Source organism: Oncorhynchus gorbuscha, linkage group LG15 (genome assembly GCF_021184085.1).
Source record: "Oncorhynchus gorbuscha isolate QuinsamMale2020 ecotype Even-year linkage group LG15, OgorEven_v1.0, whole genome shotgun sequence".
Taxonomy (NCBI): domain Eukaryota; kingdom Metazoa; phylum Chordata; class Actinopteri; order Salmoniformes; family Salmonidae; genus Oncorhynchus; species Oncorhynchus gorbuscha.
In genome coordinates this window covers 20,141,670-20,164,169 of record NC_060187.1, presented here as the reverse complement: position 1 = coordinate 20,164,169, position 22,500 = coordinate 20,141,670, and the positions used below count along the sequence as shown (strand labels likewise).

At 43.6% G+C, this 22,500-nt stretch overlaps 1 protein-coding gene across 6 annotated transcripts in view; it reads left to right on the top strand.

The window, feature by feature from the left end:
* The window catches only part of LOC123996714 (exocyst complex component 2-like), a 101,695-nt gene that overhangs the window by 59,932 nt on the left and 19,263 nt on the right, over positions 1 to 22,500 (top strand). For 5 of the 6 annotated variants that reach the window (XM_046300343.1, XM_046300345.1, XM_046300342.1 and 2 more), the window contains 11 exons: positions 2,526 to 2,650; positions 2,737 to 2,805; positions 2,912 to 3,069; positions 10,609 to 10,730; positions 11,546 to 11,607; positions 11,726 to 11,806; positions 13,356 to 13,415; positions 14,500 to 14,561; positions 14,655 to 14,721; positions 15,656 to 15,772; positions 16,290 to 16,431. In XM_046300343.1, coding sequence (XP_046156299.1) covers positions 2,526 to 2,650; positions 2,737 to 2,805; positions 2,912 to 3,069; positions 10,609 to 10,730; positions 11,546 to 11,607; positions 11,726 to 11,806; positions 13,356 to 13,415; positions 14,500 to 14,561; positions 14,655 to 14,721; positions 15,656 to 15,772; positions 16,290 to 16,431 — 1,065 coding nt within the window. Of the gene's footprint in view, positions 1 to 2,525; positions 2,651 to 2,736; positions 2,806 to 2,911; positions 3,070 to 10,608; positions 10,731 to 11,545; positions 11,608 to 11,725; positions 11,807 to 13,355; positions 13,416 to 14,499; positions 14,562 to 14,654; positions 14,722 to 15,655; positions 15,773 to 15,986; positions 16,072 to 16,289; positions 16,432 to 22,500 lie in introns of all 6 variants that reach the window. The other variant, XR_006832027.1, reaches the window with a different exon arrangement.

The window sequence follows — 22,500 nt, the reverse complement described above, 5'->3', positions numbered from 1 at the left end:
ACAGGTTGATTTTCAGATGTACCGATCCTGTGCAGGTGTTATTAAACGTGGTCTACCACTGCGAGAACAATCAGCTATCCGTCCTGTCTCCCTGTTGCTCTGTCTTAGGCGTCTCACAGTACAGACATTGCAATTTATTGCCTTGGACACATCTGCAGTCCTCATGCTTCCTTGCAGCATGCCTAAGGCACATTCACGCAGATTAGCAGGAACCCTGGGCATCTTTCTTTTGGTATTTTTCCGTCAGTAGAAAGGCCTCTTTAGTGTCCTAACTTTCATAACTGTGACCTAAATTGCCTACCGTCTGTAAGCTGTTAGTGTCTTAATGACCGTTCCACAGGTGCATGTTCATTAAATGTTTATGTTTCATTGAACAAGCATGGGAAACAGTGTTTAAACCCTTTACAATGAAGGTCTGTGAAGTTATTTGGATTTTTATGAATTATCTTTGAAAGACAGGGTCCTGAAAAAGGGACGTTTTATTTTTTGCTCAGTTCATATATATATATATATATATATTTTTTGTGTGTTTTTATTTAACCTTTATTTGACCAGGCAAGTCAGTTAAGAACAAATTCTTATTTACAATGACGGCCTACACCGGCCAAACCCTGGACGACGCTGGGGATTGGGAGTACTATGGGCCTCCCAATCACAGTCGGTTGTGATACAGACTTAGAATGCTGCGCCGCTCGGGAGCTCAATTTGTCTAGGACCAAAAGGCTCCTTAACAGCTTCTACCCCCAAGCCATAAGACTGCTGAACAATTAATCAAATGGCCACCGGAATATTTACATTGACCCCCCCCCCCCCCGCTCCATTTGTTTCGTACACTACTGCTACTCGCTGTTTATTATCTATGCATAGCCACTTCACCCCTACCTATATGTACAAATTACCTCGACTAACCTGTACCCCCACAAATTGACTCTGTACCGGCACCCCGTGTATATAGCCTCATTATTGTTATTTTATTGTGTTACTTACATTTTTTTTTAACTTTAATTTATTTGGTCAATATTTTCTCAACTCTTCTTGAACTGCGCTGTTGGTTAAGGGCTTGTAAGTAAGCATTTCACTGTAACGTCTACACATGTTGTATTCTGCACATGTGTCAAATAAAGTTTGATTTGATTACAGTACAGTATAACAATATATCAAGTTAAATCAAGTCAAATGTGTCACATACACATTTTTAGCAGATGTTATTGCGGTTGTAGCAAAATGCTTGTGTTTCTAGCTCCAACAGTGCAGTAATATCTAACAATTCACAACAATACATACAAAGTAAAATAATGGAATTAAGGAATATTTAAATATTAGGATGAGCAATGTCAGAGTGGCATAGACTAAAATACAGTAGAATAGAATACATTATATGAGATGAGTATAAAGGCAAAATATGCTAACATTATTAAAGTGACTAGTGTTCCATTGTAAAGTGGCCGGTGATTTCAAGTCTATGTAAGTGGGGAAGCAGCCCCTAAGGTGCAGGGTTACGTAACCGTGTGGAAGCCGCCTAGTGATGGCTATTTCACAGTCTGATGGCCTTGAGATAGAAGCTGTCTGTCGGTCCCAGCTTTGATGCACCTGTACTGATTGCGCCTTCTGGATGATGGCTCGGGTGGTTGTTGTCCTTGTTGATCTTTTTGGCCTTCCTGTGACATTGGGTGCTGTAGGTGTCATGGAGGGCAGGTAGTTTACGCCCAGTGATACGTTGGGCAGAACGCACTACTGTGTGTAATACACTACGGCGGTAATACAGCCCGAGGATGTGCTCTCAATTGTGCATCTGTAAAGGTTTGTGAGGGTTTTAGGTGCCACGCCAAATTTCTTCAGCCTCTTGATGTTGAAGAGGCCCTGTTGCACCTTCTTCACCACACTGTCTGTGTGGGTGGACCATTTCAGATCGTCAGTGAAGCTTTCCACTTGCTACACACCAACTTGAAGCATTCCACCTGCTACACTGCGGTCCCGTCCCACTGCTGGCCCATAGGACAGTGTGCAGTGCGATGGCGATTGCATTGTCTGTTGATCTATTGGGGTGGTAAGCAAATTGAAGTGGGTCTAGGGTGTCCGGTAAGGTAGATATGAACCTTAACTAGCCTCTCAAAGCACTTCATGATAACATAAGTGAATGCTACATGGCGATAGTAATTTAATTCAGTTACCTTTGCTTTCTTGGGTACAGGAACAATGTTGGACATCTTGAAGCAAGTGTGGACAGCAGACTGGATAGGGATTGAATATGTCCATAAAAACTACAGCCAGCTGGTCTGTGTATACTCTGAGGACGTGGCGAGGGATGCCGTCTATACACACACTACCAGCGATTCTCAACCTGTGTAGTGGACAATGTAGATTTGTAACGCTTCATTGTGAACTATACTTTATGTACAACACTGTATTACTCCACTCCATTCTCTTGTCCCTCTGTAACCTGTCTACTTGTGGTCTGTAACCTGTCTGCCTGTAACCTGTCTACCTGTGGTCTGTAACCTGTCTGTCTCCTGTGTGTGTTGTAGCCTGGCGTTATGAGACGCCCCAGCAGGTGCAGTTTGTGGAGAAGCTGTCGGACGTGGTGATTGGCCAGCTGCCCAACTTCTGGAAGCTCTGGATCTCTTACGTCAACGGCAGCCTCTTCAGCGAGGTGCACACACACACACATATATACACATACTCTCTGTACACACCTATATCAGTCCTCAAGCACTGTGTCTGTTGTTTTTTAAACAGACTGGTGAGAAATCTGGCCAGGTGGAGAAATCGAAGAAGAATGCCAGACAGAGACAGAACGACTTTAAGGTACGTTTTGTTGAGTTCGATATACTTTTGGTAAACCTCTGAAGACTCTCTGTGTGTAGTTTTACTTCCTGAAATGGTTTGTTTTATATATTTGATATGTCTGTAGAAAATGATTGAGGAGGTGACCCATCGCCTGGTGAAGCTGGTGAGAGGTGCTCTCCTCCCCTCTACTCTGACTGAGCTGGAGCTGAGGCTGTATGGGGGCTGGGAGAGTAAGACTGAACTCACTGGACCCTGGCTCACACAGGTCATACACACTGTCAGGTATGGACACCTCGCTCTAGTGTATTGATAATGGCACCAGAGAGAATGGCTGCAGTTTTACGGTCTCCTAACCAATTGTGCTATTGTGTGTTTTTTTCGCATTATTTGTAATTTATTTTGAACATATTATTTCTGCCACCGTCTCTTATGACCAAAAAAAGCTTATAGAAATCAGGACATCGATTACTCACCTCGTATTGAAAGACGATTTGTTCTTTAACTAGTCGGACAAGAAGTATTTACTCCAGACACCCGACAACTCCCTCATCTCCGTCATTCGCTGGAGAAAGAGACGGGGATATTGAGGACGAAAGTTGGGGTGCCTTGTAAAGGTGCAGCGGCGAATGGGTAATTTGCATTTACCATTGGTCCTATCAGCCAACGTACATTGGATAATAAAATATACAAACTACAAGCATGTATATCCTACCAACGGGACATTAAAAACTGCAATATCCTATGTTTCATTGAGTCGTGCCTGAACGACAACATGAATAACAAACAGCTGGCGGGACACACTGTACCGGCAGGATAGAACAGTAGCCTCTGGTAAGACAATGGGTGACGGTCTATGTATATTTGTAAACACCAGCTGGTTCACGATTTCTAAGGAAGTCTCAAGGTTTTGCTCACCTGAGATAGAGTATCTCATGATAAGCTGTAGACCACACTATTTACCAAGAGAGTTTTCATGTATATTCTTCGGAGCTGTCTATTTACCACCACAAACTGATGCTGGCATGAGGACCGCACTCAATGTGCTGTATATGCCCATAAGCAAACCGGAAAACACTCATCCAAAGGCCACGCTTCTAGTGGCCGGGGACTTTAATGCAGGGAAACACAAATCTGACCATAATTCTATACTGGTTCCTGCAAACAAGCAAAAACTAAAGCAGGAAGCACCAGTGACTCAGTCAATAAAAATAGTGGTCAGATGAAGCAGATGCTAAGCTACAGGATTGTTTTGCTAGCACAGACTGGAATATGTTCCGGGATTCTTCCGATGGCATTGAGAAGTACACCACATCAGTCACTGGCTTCATCAATAAGTGAATCGATGATGTCGTCCCCACAGTGTCTGTGTACATTTCCCAACCAGAAGCCAAGGATTAAAGGCAACATCTGCACTGAGGTTACGTGTAGAGCTGACGCTTTCAAGGAGCGAGACTCTAACCCGGATGCTTATAAGAAATCCCGCTATACCCTTCGACGAACCATCACACAGGCAAAGTATCAATACAGGACTAAGATCGAATCGTACTTCACCGGCTCCTACGCTCATCGGATATGGTAGGGCTTGCAAACTATTACAGACTACAAAGGGAAGCACAGACACGAGCTGCCCAGTGACACAAGCCTACCAGACGAGCTAAATTACTTGTATGCTTGCTTTGAGGCAAGTTACACTGAAACATGCATGAGAACATCAGCTGTTCCGGACGACTGGGGGATCACACTCTCCGTAGCCGATGTAGTGCCTTTAAACAGGTCAACATTCACAAGGCCGCAGGGCCAGACGGATTACCGGGATATGTACTCTGAGCATGCGCTGACCAACTGGCAAGTGTCTTTCCTGACATTTTCAACCTCTCCATGTCTGAGTCTGTAATACAAACATGTTTCAAGTAGACTACCATAGTCCCTGTGCCCAGGTACACCAAGTTAACCTGCCTAAATGACTACCGACCCGTAGCACTCACATCTGTAGCCATGAAGTGCTTTGAAATGCTGGTCATGGCGCACATCAACACCCATTATCCCAGAAACCCACTCCAATTTGCATACCGCCCCAACAGATCCACAGATGATGCAATCTCTATTGCACTCCACACTGCCCTTTCCCACCTGGACAAAAGAAACACCTATGTGAGAATGCTATTAATTGACTACAGCTCAACGTTCAACACCAAAGTGCCCTCAATCCGTATCACTAATCTAAGGACCCTGGGACTAAACACCTCCCTCTGCAACTGGATCCTGGAATTCCTGATGGGCCACCTCCAGGTGGTAATGGTCGCTAACAACACATCCGCCACGCTAATCCTCAACACGGTGTCCCCAGGGGTGCGTGCTGAGTCCCCTTCTGTACTCCCTGTTCACATAATGACTGCATGGCCAGGCATGACTCCAACACAATCGTTAATTTTGCAGATGACACGAGTGGTAGGACTGGTCGCTGACAACGATGAGACAGCCTATAGCGAGGAGGTCAGAGACCTGGCTGTGTGGTGCCAGGATGACAACCTTTCCCTCAACGTGATCAAGACAAAGGAGATGATTGTGGAATACAGGAAAAGGAGGACCGAGCACACCCGCATTCTCATCGACGGGGCTGTAGTGGAGCAGGTTGAGAGCTTCAAGTTCCTTGGTGTCCACATCACCACCAACCTATCATTGTCCAAGCACACCAAGACAGTTGTAAAGGGGGCACAACAAAACCTATCCCCCCCTTAGGAGACAAAGATTTGACATGGGTCCTCAGTTCCTCAAAAAGCTCTACAACTGCACCATCGAGAGCATGACTGGTTGCATTACTGCCTGGTATGGCAACTGCTCGGCTTCTGACCGCAAGACACTACAGATGGTAGTGCGTATGGCCCAGTACATTACTGGAAGCTTCCTGCCATCCAGGACCTCTATACCAGGCAGTGTCAGAGGATCGCCCTAAAAATAGCCACCCTAGTCTTAGACTGTTCTCTCTGCTACTGCACGGCAAGCAGCACCGAAGCGCCAAGTCTAGGTCCAAGAGGCTTCTCAACAGCTTCTACCTCCAAGCCGTCAAATGGCTACCCAGATTAAACTCAGCCGAAAAAGAAACGTCCTCTCACTGTTAACTGTGTTTTTTTTCAGCAAACTTAACGTGTAAATATTTGTATAAACATAAGATTCAACAACTGAGACATAAACTAAACAAGTTCCACAGACATGTGACTAACAGAAATGGAATCATTTGTCCCTGAACAAAGGGGGGGTCAAAATCAAACGTAACAGTCAATATCTGGTGTGGCCACCAGCTGCATTAAGTACTGCAGTGCATCACCTCCTCATGGACTGCGCCAGATTTGCCAGTTCTTGCTGTGAGATGTTACCCCACTCTTCCACCAAGGCACCTGCAAGTTCCCAGACATTTCTGGGGGGAAATGTCTCACCCACCGATCCAACAGGTCCCAGACGTGCTCAATGGGATTGAGATCCGGGCTCTTTGCTGGCCATGGCAGAACACTGACATTCCTGTCTTGCAGGAAATCACGCACAGAACGAGCAGTATGGCTGGTGGAATTGTCATGCTGGAGGGTCATGTCAGGATGAGCCTGCAGAAAGGGTACCACATGAGGGAGGAGGATGTCTTCCCTTTAACGCACAGCGTTGAGATTGCCTGCAATGACAACAAGCTCAGTCCGATGACGCTATGACACACCGCCCCAGACCATGACGGACCCTCCACCTCCAAATCGATTCCGCTCCAGAGTACAGGCCTCGGTGTAACGCACCTTCCTTCGACGATGAACGTGAATCCGACCATCACCCCTGGTGAGACAAAACTGCGACTCATCAGTGAAGAGCATTTTTTTCCAGTCCTCTCTGGTCCAGCGATGGTGGGTTTGTGCCCATAGGCGACGTTGTTGCTGGTGATGTCTGGTGTGGACCTGCCTTTCAACAGGCCTACAAGCCCTCAGTCCAGCCTCTCTCAGCCTATTGCGGACAGTCTGAACACTGATGGACGGATTGTGCGTTCCTGGTGTAACTCGGGCTGTTATTGTTGCCATCCTGTACCATGTTCGGATGTACCGATCCTGTGCAGGTGTTGTTACACGTGGTCTGGCACTACGAGGACGATCAGCTGTTCATCCTGTCTCCCTGTAGTGCTGTCTTACGCATCTCACTGTACAGACATTGCAAGTTATTGCACTGGCCACATCTGCAGTCCTCATGCCTCCTTGCAGCATGCCTAAGGCACGTTAACGCAGATTAGAAGGGACCCTGGGCATCTTTCTTTGGTATTTTTCAGTCAGTAGAAAGGCCTCTTTAGTGTCTTAAGTTTTAATCACGGTGACCTTAATTGCCTTCCTTCCGAAAGCTGTTACTGTCTTAATGACCGTTCCACAGATGGATGTGCATTAATTGTTTATGGTTCATTGAACAAGCATGGGAAACAATGTTTAAACCCTTTGCATTGGAGATCTATGAAGTAGTTTGGATTTTTACGAACTATATATGGGAACCTATATGTACAATTGAAGTCGGAAGTTTACATACACTTCGTTGTAGTCATTAAAACTTGTTTTTCAACCACTCCACAAATTTCTTGTTAACTAACTATAGTTTTGGCATGTCGGTTAGGACATCTACTTTGTGCCTGACACAAGTAATTTTTCAAAAAATTGTTTACAAACAGATTTTATCACAATTCCAGTAGGTCAGAAGTTTACATACAGTATACTAAGTTGACTGTGCCTTTTAAACAGCTTGGAAAATTCCAGAAAAGGATGTCATGGCTTTAGAAGCTTCTGATAGGCTAATTGACATAACTTGAGTCAATGGGAGGTGTACCTGTGGATGTGTTTCAAGGCCTACCTTCAAACTCAGTGCCTCTTTGCTTGACATCATGAGAAATTCAAAATAAATCAGCCAAGACCTCAGGAAAAAAAATTGTAGATCTCCACAAGTCTGGTTTATACTTGGGAGCAATTTTCAAACGCATGAAGGTACCACGTTCATCTGTACAAACAATAGTGCGCAAATATAAACACCATGGGACCACGCAGCCATCATACCACTCAGGAAGGTGACATGTTCTGTCTCCTAGAGATGAACGTACTTTGGTGGGAAAAGCGCAAATCAATCTCAGAACAACAGCAAAGGACCTTGTGAAGATGCTGGAGAAAAAATGTACACAAGTATCTATATCCACAGTAAAACAACTCCTATATTGATACAACCTGAGGCCGCTCAGCAAAGAAGAAGCCACTGCTCCAAAACCGCCATAAAAAAGCCAGACTGCGGTTTGCAACTGCACATGGGGACAACGATCATACTTTTTTTTTTTTTTTTTAAATGTCCTCTGGTCTGATGAAACAAAAATAGAAATGTTTGGCCATAATGACCATTCTTATGTTTGGAGGAAAAAGGGGGAGGCTTGCAAGCTGAAGAACACCATCCCAACTGTGAAGCACAGGGGTGGCAGCATCATGTTGTGTGGGTGCTTTGCTGCAGGAGGAACTGGTGCACTTCACAAAGTAGATGGCATCATGAGGAGGAAAATTATGTGGATATATTGAAGCAACATCTCAAGACATCAGTCAAGAAATTAAGCTTGGTCGCAAATGGGTCTTCCAAATGGACAATGACCACAAGCATACTTCCAAAGCCGTGGCAAAATGGCTTAAGGACAACAAAGTCAAGGTATTTGTGTGGCCATCACAAAGCACTAACCTCAATCCCATAGAAAATTTGTGGGCAGAACTGAAAAAGCATGTGTGAGCAAGGAGGCCTGACTCAGTTATACCAGCTCTGTCAGGGGGAATGTGCCAAAATTCACCCAACTTATTGTGGGAAGCTTGTGGAAGGCTACCCGAAACGTTTCACCCAAGTTAAACAATTTAAAGGCAATGCTACAAAATACTAATTAAGTGTATGTAAACTTCTGACCCACTGGGAATGTGATGAAAGAACTCTCTACTATTATTCTGACATTTCCCATTCTGAAAATGATGTGGTGATCCTAACTGACCTAGCACAGGGAATTTTTACTAGGGTTAAATATCAGGAATTGTGAAACTAAGTTTAAATGTATATTGACTCTGTAACGGTAGCCCCTGTATATAGCCTTATATCGCCTTGCTATTGTTATTTTACTGCTGCTCTACAATTATTTGTTGTTTTTTTTTTTTTTTTTTTTATCTTATTTTTTTTTTAACTTAACACATATTTTTCTTAAAACTGCACTGTTGGTCAAGGGCTTGTAAGAAAGCATTTCACTGTAAGATCTACAACTTGTATTGTATTCGGCACATTTGACAAATACATTTTTATTTTATTTGATACATGCTGTCAGGTATGCACACCTCACTCTAATGTTATATACACTGTCAGGTATGCACACCTCACTCTAGTGTCGTACACACTGTCAGGTATGGACACCTCACTCTAATGTTATATACACTGTCAGGTATGGACACCTCACTCTAGTGTCATACACACTGTCAGGTATGGACACCTCACTCTAGTGTCATACACACTGTCAGGTATGGACACCTCACTCTAGTGTCATACACACTGTCAGGTATGGACACCTCACTCTAGTGTCGTATACACTGTCAGGTATGGACACCTCACTCTAATGTTATATACACTGTCAGGTATGGACACCTCACTCTAATGTTATATACACTGTCAGGTATGGACACCTCACTCTAATGTTATATACACTGTCAGGTATGGACACCTCACTCTAATGTTATATACACTGTCAGGTATGGACACCTCACTCTAGTGTCGTACACACTGTCAGGTATGGACACCTCACTCTAGTGTTATATACACTGTCAGGTATGGACACCTCACTCTAGTGTCATACACACTGTCAGGTATGGACACCTCACTCTAGTGTCATACACACTGTCAGGTATGGACACCTCACTCTAGTGTCATACACACTGTCAGGTATGGACACCTCACTCTAGTGTCGTATACACTGTCAGGTATGGACACCTCACTCTAGTGTCATACACACTGTCAGGTATGGACACCTCACTCTAGTGTCATACACACTGTCAGGTATGGACACCTCACTCTAGTGTCATACACACTGTCAGGTATGGACACCTCACTCTAGTGTCATACACACTGTCAGGTATGGACACCTCACTCTAGTGTCATACACACTGTCAGGTATGGACACCTCACTCTAGTGTCATACACACTGTCAGGTATGGACACCTCACTCTAGTGTCATACACACTGTCAGGTATGGACACCTCACTCTAGTGTCGTACACACTGTCAGGTATGGACACCTCACTCTAGTGTCATACACACTGTCAGGTATGGACACCTCACTCTAGTGTCATACACACTGTCAGGTATGGACACCTCACTCTAGTGTCATACACACTGTCAGGTATGGACACCTCACTCTAGTGTCGTACACACTGTCAGGTATGGACACCTCACTCTAGTGTCATACACACTGTCAGGTATGGACACCTCACTCTAGTGTCGTACACACTGTCAGGTATGGACACCTCACTCTAGTGTCGTACACACTGTCAGGTATGGACACCTCACTCTAGTGTCATACACACTGTCAGGTATGGACACCTCACTCTAATGTCGTACACACTGTCAGGTATGGACACCTCACTCTAGTGTCGTACACACTGTCAGGTATGGACACCTCACTCTAATGTGTGTTTCTGCGAGCATGTGTGTGTCAATGACTTTATCCCCCATATTCTAGACCCCCAATCCCTCCTCCACTAAAACTTTCTCTTTCTCGCTCTCATCTCTCTCGTCTCTCCTCTCTCTCGTCTCTCAGAATCATTTTTGAAGCTCTGGTTGCTCTGGAGATCCCTAATGATCTGCTGCAGGTGATCCAGGATCTACTGTTGGAGCTGAGACACCACTGTCTACTGGTCACCCTGCACCACACCGCAGGGGGTGAGGGAGGAGGGGAGGAGGGGAGAACTGGACACCACTGTCTACTGGGCACCACACCACAGGGGGTGAGGGAGGAGGGGAGGGAGGGGCGGTAGGGGATGGGAACTGAGACACCACTGTCTACTGGTCACCCTGCACCACACCACAGGGGGTGAGGGAGGAGGGGAGGGAGGGGAGGTAGGGGATGGGAACTGAGACATCACTGTCTACTGGTCACCCTGCACCACACCGCAGGGGGTGAGGGAGGAGGGGAGGGAGGGGAGGTAGGGGATGGGAACTGAGACATCACTGTCTACAGGTCTTCCTGCACCACACCGCAAAGAGTAAGAGAGAAGGAGATATGGGAGGGAGGGAGGAGAGGGGAGGAAGGAAGGAAGAGGAAAGGGGACCTGAGACATCACTGTATGGAAGAAAGGGGCAGAAGGAGGAAAGAGATGGAGAAAGGGCCAGAGGTGGGTTAGGTAAGGTGAGGTTAGTGAAAGAGAAAGTGTTTGTGAAAGGGGGTTTTGTGGTTAAACTCTGTTGGTCATTCTGACTGTGGCCCTAGATCTATAGAAACTCAGGTTGATAGTAACAGCTCATGTGGTTTTGAAGGTAGTCATTCACTAGTTTAGAGGGTCATTTCACTTTCTTTTGCGGTCTTCTACCAAACAGTTCTATTTAAAATGTCATGTGAACTGATCATGGCTCTTCACTTGTTCACGAGTATGAAGTATCATTATTTAATTTGATAGTGATCAAAAATAATGGGAAATGGCAAAAGCACACATTTGTTGCCCCTACAGTGATTTATGTTGGTGTATGAATTTTGTCAGATGTCAAAAGGCTTGCAGAGAAAGAGGACTGGGTCGTAGACAATGAAGGAATCACCAGCTTGGTAAAGTTATATTTACTATACTTTGTGATATATCATTATTTATTTTATAGTAAGATATGATGAAAAATATGACATGGTATAATCTATATATCTGATTTGTGTGTTGTGTCGTGTGCAGCCAGCCCAGTTTGAGCAGTGCATGGTGCAGATGCTGCAGTCACTCAAAGAACCCATGGAGACCAAACCTGGGGAGGTCAATGTAAGGAACACACACTATAACAGAACCTCTTTCATCTATGTGAACTACTCTTTTTATGTATGTGAATTGCACTGAACAATCATATAAATGCAACATGCAACAATTTCAAAGATTTTACTGAGTTACAGTTCATATAAGGACATGAATACATTCATTAGGCTCTAGTATATGGATTTCACATGACTGGGATTACAGATATGCATCTGGTGGTCACGGATACCTTAATAAATATGGTAGGGGCGTGGATCAGAGAACCAGTCCATATCTGGTGTGACCACCTTTTGCCTCATGCAGCACGACACGTCTCCTTTGCGTGGAGTTGATCAGGCTGTTGATTGTGGATTGTGGGAACTGGAACACGCTGTCGTGCACATCGATCCAGAGCATCCAAAACAGGCTCAATGTCTGGTGAGAATGCAGGCCATGGAAGAACTGGGAGATGTTCAACTTCCAGGAATTGTGTAGAGATCCTTGCGACATGGGACCATGCATTATCATGCTGAAACAGTTGATGGCGGTGGATGAATCGCACGACAATGGGCCTCAGGATCTCATCACGGTATCTCTGTGCATTCAAATTGCCATCGATAAAATGCAATTGTGTTCATTGTCCATAGCTTATGCCTGCACATACCATAACCCGACCACCACCATGGGGCACTCTGTTCACAACATTGACATCAGCAAAACACTCGCCCACACGACACCATACACGCTGTCTGCCATCTGCCCGGTACAGTTGAAACTGGATTAATCCGCGAAGAGCACACTTCTCCAGCATGCCAGTGGCAATCGAAGGTGAGCATTTTCCCACTGAAGTCGGTTATGACGCCAAACTGCAGTCAGGTCAAGACCCTGGTGAGGACGACGAACATGCAGATGAACTTTCGGTTGTACAAACCAACAATTTCATCAGCTGTCCTGGTGGCTGGTTTCAGACGAACCCGCAGATGAAGAAGCCATATGTGGAGGTACTGGGCTGGCGTGGTTACACGTGGTCTGCGGTTGTGAGGCCTGTTGGATGTACTGACAAATTCTTTAAAATGATGTTGGAGGCGGCTTATGGTAGAGAAATGAACATGAAATTCTCTGGCAACAGCTCTGGTGGACATTCCTGCAGTCAGCATGCCAATTGCGTGCTCCCTCATCTTGAGACAGCTGTGGCTTGTGTTGTGTGACAAAACTGCATATTTTAGAGTGGCCTTTTATTGTCCACATCACAAGGTACACCTGTGTAATGATCATGCTGTTTATTCAGCTACTTGATATGCCACACCTGTCAGGTGGATAGATTATATTGGCAAAGGAGAAATGCTCACTAACAGGGATGTAAGCAAATTTGTGCACAAAATTGGAGAGAAATAAGTTTTTTGTGCACAAGGGACATTTTTGGGGATTTTGTTTTTTCAGCTCATGAAACATGGGACCAACACCATACATGTTGTATTTATATTTTTGTTCAGTATGAATGGTGGTGTATTGGACCACATTACTGCGTGATAGTTGGTTGTATGCAGTGTGCTGTCTCACCTTCCCCTCCTGTCTTCAGATCCTCCAGTTGGATCAGGCCCAAGATCAAGCTTCAGAGCTCTGTGTGGACATCATGAGGGTAATGTACAGTCACTACAGACTAGGTTTACACAATATTTCACCACAATAATACAGAGTAGAGATTAAGATTACGGTATAGTTCAACATAGGAATCCCTTTAGTTTACTGGTACTGTAGTTAGCATGAAATTATGGTACTACTGTCACAAGAGAATGGGTTTACAGTATATTTCACTCTAGTGAAGGGTCACAGGTAGTTTATTGCTACAATGCTCAAATTCAGTAGGCATTTAGGAACGGTTTCCAGGACACAGATTAAGACTAGTTCTGGACTGAAAAGGCACCTTCAATGGAGAATCTCCATTAAGAATGCTTTTTAGTACTGGATGAGGCTTCATCTATGTCCGGGACACCGGCCCTTAGATTACTGTAGCCTTTTACTTTTGTATCAGGAATGGACCAGGAAGCTCTGTGAGAGGATCATGAAGGTATAGTACTATAGAGTAAAGATAAGGATTACATCCTATTTCGCCATAGGAATATCTACAGTTTACTAGTAGTTTACTGTAGGTCTACAGTGCAGAAATTCAGTTGAAATGTATTCATTATTGTAGACTTGTACTTTCTGAGCAGGTTCAAGAGCAGGTGAAAAAGCTCTAAGGATAAGGTACTGTATGGTACAGAGTAGATACGCGACTAGGATTACACCATAGGAATCCCTACAGATTATAGGTCAGGGGTAGGCAACTACATTCAGCCTCGTGCTGATTTTTGACTGAGTGGATGGTCAGCGGGATAGAATATAATTCTAATAATTTGAACACTGAAAATTGACCACAACTATGCCCAAAAAGAGATTGTATTTCAAATAAAAAATATAATTTTATACCTTGATTACATTGAGGCACGATCACATGACTATTTTTTTTACAACAAACCATTTCCTTGCAGGGTGGTTTTGCCTGTTGCCAACCCGTTATATGTAGTTTACTGTAGGTTTACAGTGCAGGCCATTCACCCCACTCCTTTTTAATATAGTCGACTGTTACTGTTGTCTGAGTGACTGACCTGTCTCTGTGACGCTGACCTGTCTCTGTGACGCTGACCTGTCTCTGTGACGCTGACCTGTAACATCTCTTCCAGGTGTTTGTCAACTGCCTGGAGCAGCTGAGCAATAAAACAGATGGAGACATCGACACTTCACAGTGAGTACAGGCAAAGACTTTACATCCAGTGTCATTTTGTGTGTGTCTGCCTTAGTGTGTTTTTGAACTCTGTATGTGTGTGTGTATTCTTAGTATATCAGTGGACCTTGCCTCTCCAGACCCATTCAGTGGCCTTCAGGAAGACTTCTGTGCAACACCGGTAAGAAGATCTGAATTTTCTCAGACTGAGACTTACAGGCCTCAATTGAACTCAATCTACCTCAATCTCACACTACAGGATTGCCAATGTCAATGAGCATTCTCAATTAAGGTTATTTTTCTTACAATCTAACCCCCCTACACACCACACACACACACACACACGTGTATCTCCTTCACTGGTAAACCAAACCAATATGTTATGATACTGTTTCCTGGTTGTGGACAGGAAGCAGACAACCTAATTTCTTGTATATGTGTCCAGATGAGAGTGAATGGGCCTGGGTGTGTAGTGAAGGGGAGAGGAGGAAGAGGAAGGGGAGTTTTTGGTAAAGGGAAATAGAGCAGGGTGCAGGTGGGGTTTCCCCTGATCTCTGATCTCTAGCAGGGCTGAGTCGATGAGACAGCCAGACAATATTCAGGGCACATGCCAGAGTTCAGGCCTACAGAACCACCTTAAAACATTATCATATGGCGTACCAGACATCTCACTGAAATACAGTAAGGTCTCAGAGAAACGGTGGGCTGGTAGGCCATAGATTGACATGGTCTACAGAGACTGGAAGTGTTGAAAAATAATAGAAGACTAGAATTCTTATAATAAAAGGAGTTGCCAAAGTAACCAAATTATTTGAGATTGTCTATTAAGACCAGAACCTCTCCTCTTTTAGGAGTGAACACTACCTGTTACACTGATCCTGTCAGTGAGGTTGTCAGTGAGGTAACTGTTATAATTGACCTTGTGTCATTGAAGTAAACCCGGTGTGTAGTATGGCGTCAAACAGCATCTTAGTCAATTCCAGTAAAACAGGGATGGAGTCGATGATGAGATTATCTGACAGATGCTCAGACACAATCGCTCAACATAACAAATCCAACATCCTGAACTTTCTACGGGTGTGTGTGGGTGTGTGTGCATCTCTTTCTTTCTATAGGAGCAGCGTCTGCTGATAATCCTGAGTAACTGTCAGTACCTGGAGAAACACACCTTCCTTAACATGGCTGAACACTTTGAGAAACACGGTTTCACCGGGACTGACAAGATCACACAGGTTAGTAGAGAGGACACACACAAACACAAACACAGACACAAACAGACACACACACAGTTAACTGTCAGAAACAGCAAACAGTTAACTGGCTCCTTAGATGTTTTGGAGTTTTAGATTTTGGTGTTCTTTGAAGAAGAAGATTTGTCACCAAAAGAAGTGATGAGAAATGAATGTTTTGGGGCAGAACTATTACTCGCTCTTTCTCTTTAAACAGCTAAAGGTCAGATCTCTGAGTCAAGTCTCCTCTCTCACACACACTCATACAGGCAGATGTTGGTTGGCTGTTCCTGTAAAAACAGGTAAACGGCTTGTGTTTTTTAGAAACATGGCCTGTAAGCAGTTGGTTCAAAACCAGGATCTATATTGTGACTATAAGAATATAAGTTCCTGTAAAAGCACTTTGTGACAGCTTCTGATGTAAGAATAGATTTCTAAGTACATTTCATTGGAATTTGATTGATGTCTCTCTCCTCTGCTCCCAGGTGTTGATTAGGTTTGTCTCTACCTCTGTTTCCAGGTGAGTGTCCATGCAGTGAAGGAGCTGGATGAGAGTCTGTTTGATGCCTACATCGAGAGGAAGTCAGATCCCATCGTAGGATCCCTGGAACCAGGCATCTACGCTGGATACTTTGACTGGAGGGACTGTAGTACACCTACAGGTACACACACACACACACACACACACACACACACACACACACACACACACACACACACACACACACACACACACACACACACACACACACACACACACACACACAGATATATGCTGCTACTTTGATTTATTTTATATAACATTTATTTAACTAGGCAAGTCAGTTAAGAACAAATTCTTATTTACAGTACACCAGCAGGTACACAGAAATGTATTTCTAGAATTTTTATAATTTTCTCTCTGCATTGTTGGGAAGGGCCCGTAAGTAAGCGTTTCACTGTTAGTCTACACCTGTTGTTTACCAAGCATGTGACAAATTTGATTTGATCTGCTCTGTCTACGTCCATTGGCGTGACTACACACCTTTTTACACACCTTAATCACAGGACATTATGGACTGAGGCCAGTATTCAAACCAACACAGATTAACCACCTGTACATGGCGATAGACTTTTAAATGCAATTTCCCAGACGTTTGTGGAGATTGCATTCGCAATGTCGAGTTCTTCCACCAAGCCACAGAGAGAGGGGGGTTTAACCATAATAACCCTTGACCTATCTAGCCTCTTGGGCTTATCTCCAAAAGCAATAAAACTTATGGCTGTCTGGAGAACATTATGGCAGGGGTTTTCAAACTGGGGTCTGCAGCCCCCTAAGGTTCCATAGAGGCACTGCATGGGTTCTGCTAAATTATTTTATGAATATCGCTAGCTTCAACAGCATACCATATGTCTCTGCGTCCAGTATTTATTTTTTTATTTTACTAGGCAAGTCAGTTAAGAACCAATTCTTATTTTCAATGACTGCCTAGGAACAGTGGGTTAACTGCCTGTTCAGGGGCAGAACGACAGATTTGTACCTTGTCAGCTCGGGGATTTGAACTTGCAACCTTTCGGTTACTAGTCTAATGCTCTAACCATTAGGCTACCCTGCCGCCCCAGTATGAAGGAAGTTAGTGGTCGTTTCACGAGCCAATGCTAAAGCTTCAAGTTTGATTAGTCGTATGTACGTATACACATGGTATACACAATCCAATGAAATGCTTTCTTGCAGGTTCCTTCTCCACAAGCCAACAACAATAAGGAATTATAAAAGATAAGAATATGAACATAAATTAAATGGCTCAGTAGAATAGAATAAACATTTTAGCATCAGCATCAGTATAATACATGAAGGCACAATTTATAGTCCGAAATGTACACTTGTTTTGAAAAAGCTGGGATTGTTTAAATTGTGCAGTATTTAGCAATCATAATAAGAGTCTGGCAGCAGCAGTTGTGATGTGAATGTACAGTACCAGTCAAAAGTTTGGACACCTACTCATTCAAAGGTTTTTCTTTATTTTTACTATTTTCTACATTGTAGAATAATAGTGAAGACATCAAAACTATAAAATAACACATATGGAATCATATACAAACCAAAAAAGTGTTAAACAATTCTTCAAAGTAGCCACCTTTTGCATTGATGACAGCTTTGTACACTCTTGGCATTCTCTGAACCAGCTTCATGAGGTAGTCACCTGAAATGTAGTTCCATTAACATGTGTGCCTTGTTAAAAGTTCATTTGTGGAATTTCTTTCCTTAATGTGTTTGAGCCAGTCAGTTGTGTTGTGACAAGGTGGTGGTGGGGGGGGGGGCAAGTCCATATTATGGCAAGAACCGCTCAAATAAGCAAAGAGAAGCGACGACAGTCCATCATTAATTTAAGACCTGAAGGTCTGTCAATCCGGAAAATTTCATGAAAGTTTCTTCAAGTTCAGTCGCAAAAACCATCAAGCACTATGATGAAACTGGCTCTCATGAGGACCACCACAGGACAGGAAGACCCAGAGTTACCTCTGCTGCAGAAGATAAGTTCATTAGAGGTAACTGCACCTCAGATTGCAGCCCAAATAAATGCTTCACAGAGTTCAAGTAACAGACACATCTCAACATCAACATTTCAGAAGAGACTGTGTGAATCAGGCCTTCATGATCCAATTGCTGCAAAGAAACCACTACTAAAGGACATGAAATAAGAATAAGAGACTTACTTGAGCCAAGAAACACGAGCAATGGACATTAGACCGGTGAAAATCTGTCCTTTCGTCTGATGAGTCCAAATTTGAGATTTTTGGTTCCAACCGCTGTGTCTTTGTGAGACGCAGGGTAGGTGAACAGATGATATCCATATGTGTGGTTCCTACGGTGAAGCATGGAGGAGGAGGTGTGATGATGTGGGGCTGCTTTGCTGGTGACACTGTCTGTGATTTATTTAGAATTCAAGGCACAGTTATTCTGCAGCGATACGCCATCCCATCTGGTTTGCGCTTAGTGGGACTATCATTTGTTTTTGTCAGGATTTGGCCAGGGTTGTTCCGGTTTTTGGTCACTAGATGCCCCCATTGTGCCTTTTGACCTTTTGTTTTCCCTTGATCCCCATTATTATTTGCACCTGTGCCTCGTTTCCCCTGATTGTATTTAAACCCTTTGTTTTCCTCTGTTCTTTGCTCTGTGTTTGTATGTTAGCACCCAGCCCTAGTACTCTGAGAACTCTTGTTGATCCCGGTGGACTCTCTTGTGGAATTCTGTTTTTTTGTTCTTGTTTGTTTGTTTTTTGAGTATCTTTTGAGGCTTTTTGTGCTTTACCTTCCACCTTGTGAATTTACCTTTTTGTCTTGGAGGATTACCTTTGTTCTTGTAGGATTCCTTTTGAGGTTGTGGAGTTACATGTTTTCCTGAAGAACTTCACTTTTTACTTTATTAAATACACCGTCTCAAGTACTGCTGTGTCTGCCTCATCTTCTGGGTTCTGCCGACTATTCATGGCTCAGTTGGTTAAGTGACTGTTTCTCACTCCGGAGACCCGGGTAACCGGGTCCCGACAGTTTTTCAACAGGACAATGACCCAAAACACACCTCCAGACTGTGTACGGGCTATTTGATCAAGAAGGAGAGTGATGGTGCTGCATCAGATGACCTGGCCTCCACAAACCTGACCTCAACCTAATTGAGATGGTTTGGGAGGAGTTAGATTGCAGATTGAAGGAAAAGCAGCAAACCGTGCTCAGCATATGTGGGAACTCATTCAAGACTGTTGGAAAAGCATTCCTCATGAAGCTGGTTGAGAGAATGCCAAGTATGCAAAACTGTCAAGGCAAAGGGTGGCTACTTTGAATAATCTAAAATATGTTTAGATTTGTTTATAATTTTTTGTTATTTATGTGTTATTGATTCCATATGTATTATTTCATAGTTTGGATGTTTTCCCTATTATTCTACAATATAGAAAATAGTTTAAAAAATCTGAAAAACCCTTGAATGAGCAGGTGTGTCCAAACTTTTGACTGGTAGTGTATATGTATGTGTGTGAGTGAGTAGATGAGTTAGCGAGTGAGCACATGTGTGCTAAGGTGCAGAGAATCCGAGCAGGTGGTCAGTCCAGTTCAAGTGTTCAGCAGTCTGATAGCTTGTAGATACCAACAGACTCAGAGACTGTTTCTATCAGACCTCATGCTCCGATGCCTGCCCGACGGTAAGGGAGTGAACTGCTCATGGCTGGGTTGTATGGGGTCCTTGATGATGCTGAGGGACTTCCTCATGCACCGTTTCAAGTAGATGTCCCAGATGGGCGGGAGCATGGTCCCAGTGATGCATTGGACCTTCTTCACCACACACTGGACGGACTTGTGGTCGTGGACAGAGTAATTCCTGTACCAGGCTGTGATGCAACCGGTCAGGACGCTCTCGATGGTGCAGAGGTAGTATTTGGAGAAGACCCAGGGTGACTTGCCCAATTTTCTTCAGCTGCCTTAGGAAGTAGAGACGCTGTTGCACCCTCTTGACAAGAGTGGTGGTGGTGTTGTTGGTCCATGACAAATCCTCTGTGATGTGGGCGCAGTGAAACTTAAAACTGCTGACTCTCTCTACTGCAGTCCCCTTGATGTGGATCAGGGCATGTTCCCTCCTCTGCTTCCTGAAGTCAACAACTCCTTTGCTGATGTTGACGGAGAGTTTGTTGTCCTGGCACCACAATACCAGTTCACTTACCTCCTCCCTGTGGTCTGCCCGTCAGTATAATAGTAAAATAGTGATTTAGTCAGACATCATAGGCAGAAGCTCTATAGAGATGGCGACTTGGAATTAAATAGTAAAGTCATCAAATAAAACAAATATTTTATTAAAGTAAATTAATGTGAATAAATTATGGTTAATAAGCGATTAGCAGAAATGTGCAGTCACTACCATCATGACATTCAATCCGCATAGTACATTTAATGAAAACATTTTTTTTAAGGAAATCGAAAACCGTGATTTTATTTTTTCATAATCGAACCGAAACTGAACCAACCTCTAAAAGCACTAATCTCTCAGCACCAACTAAATGTCTCTGTGTGTCCTGAAGTTTTACGATGAACAGTGCTTGGATGTGCTTAGCCTGATGTTCACAACTTCACATACAGTCTACTCTTGGTCTACTCTGTATTAGGGCTGTTTTCCTAAAGAAGTTAAATCCGCTTCCTGTTTTCTTTCATTGCCACGATACTGATGAGTATCGAAGTACTGGTATCGCCCCAGCCCTGTTGTTGTGGGTGGGGGAGCTCATTGTAGGAAATGTCAAACCCTGAATCTTCAGGGAATTCTTCATACAATCATACACACACACTCTAAATTGAAGTGATGTTAGCAGTGACATGGACATATATCATTCTGGTCTGTGGTTTTGTGTGTATGCACACACGCACGCACGCACGCACACACACACACACACACACACACACACACACACACACACACACACACACACACACACACACACAGATGTGCTATGAGGCTGTGCGCAGGTGACACTTGTGTGTGTTTTACGTACCTTAAAACAGGAAGTGTGTGTGTGCGCTCAGAGGAGCATAGCCCCACTCCCCTATGCTCCTCAATGTTCTAGGGAGAAAAGGTGGTGCCTTTTTATGATTTTGTGTGTTCCGCTAATAGTGAAACAGGAACATTTGGGCTTTTTAACCCCAGCTATAAGGAATAGGATGTGATACTTTCACTGGCTAAACATGTGGGTAATTGGTGTGTGTATGCTGAGGCCTGCATTGCCAGCAGAAACAGAGAAAGACAACCTTCACTGGTTTTGGTCTTTTGTTTTCTCATGGTAACACTCTTGCCCCCTGGAAGTATTCATCTTTAAAGCACCAAACACCAGACAATCATCTCATTTATATGTATTATATTGTCTTCTCAACATGACATTGGGGATGTGACAAGTGGAAAAGTTTTCTTAACATTTAAACGGCCATTTGTTAAAATGCTAAGAATTTTAAATACAATTCCATGTGAATTCACAATGCAGCTGTGCTGCTGCCAGCAAACCCACAGGGGTATTATAGTGCATCCCTTTCAGATGGTTAAGCATTGCACCTGTACTACCATGAAGGTACCTCAATTCCACCTTGCAAAGTTTGCATTTACTTCTCATTTAAATTCTCAAAGTATTGCCATACAGGACTTCACTGGTGTTGCTTGCCTTTCTTTGAAATGTTTCCAACTGTTAACCATGATAACGTAGTGGTAGAGAGTCGACTCCAAAATGATTTCTCCACTCGTTGCATGTCGACTCCAGTGTTAACTCTCATTTCTAAGTGTCAAGATTCAGTATTTTTGGAACGGAGGAGACTGACTTGTTGCTGTACTTCCTAGAACACAAACAGTCGCATCTTTCATAGCGAGGGACAGAGACAGAATTTAATTTAATTTAATTGACAGAGGAGATGGACACAGTATAGGCAGTATAGACTATAAAATGGAAACTGGGATTCAAATGTTGTTGTTAGGGATTTTTATTTACGTCAATGATCCCAACTTCGTTTATACATTTAAATGTTCACACTCCTACTTAGGGGTGCCATTACACGTTATACACCCACCATTCTCCAGGATGATTGGGGAATACATACATTACATGGCTCATCTCAACCAATAGAAATATCTACTTTCAATCTTTCCACTTGCCCACTGCATTTCAGTCTAGTCTTATAGTAAAAGAGAACCGATAAATGTGTTAGGTCTGGGATCAGTTTCATATGTT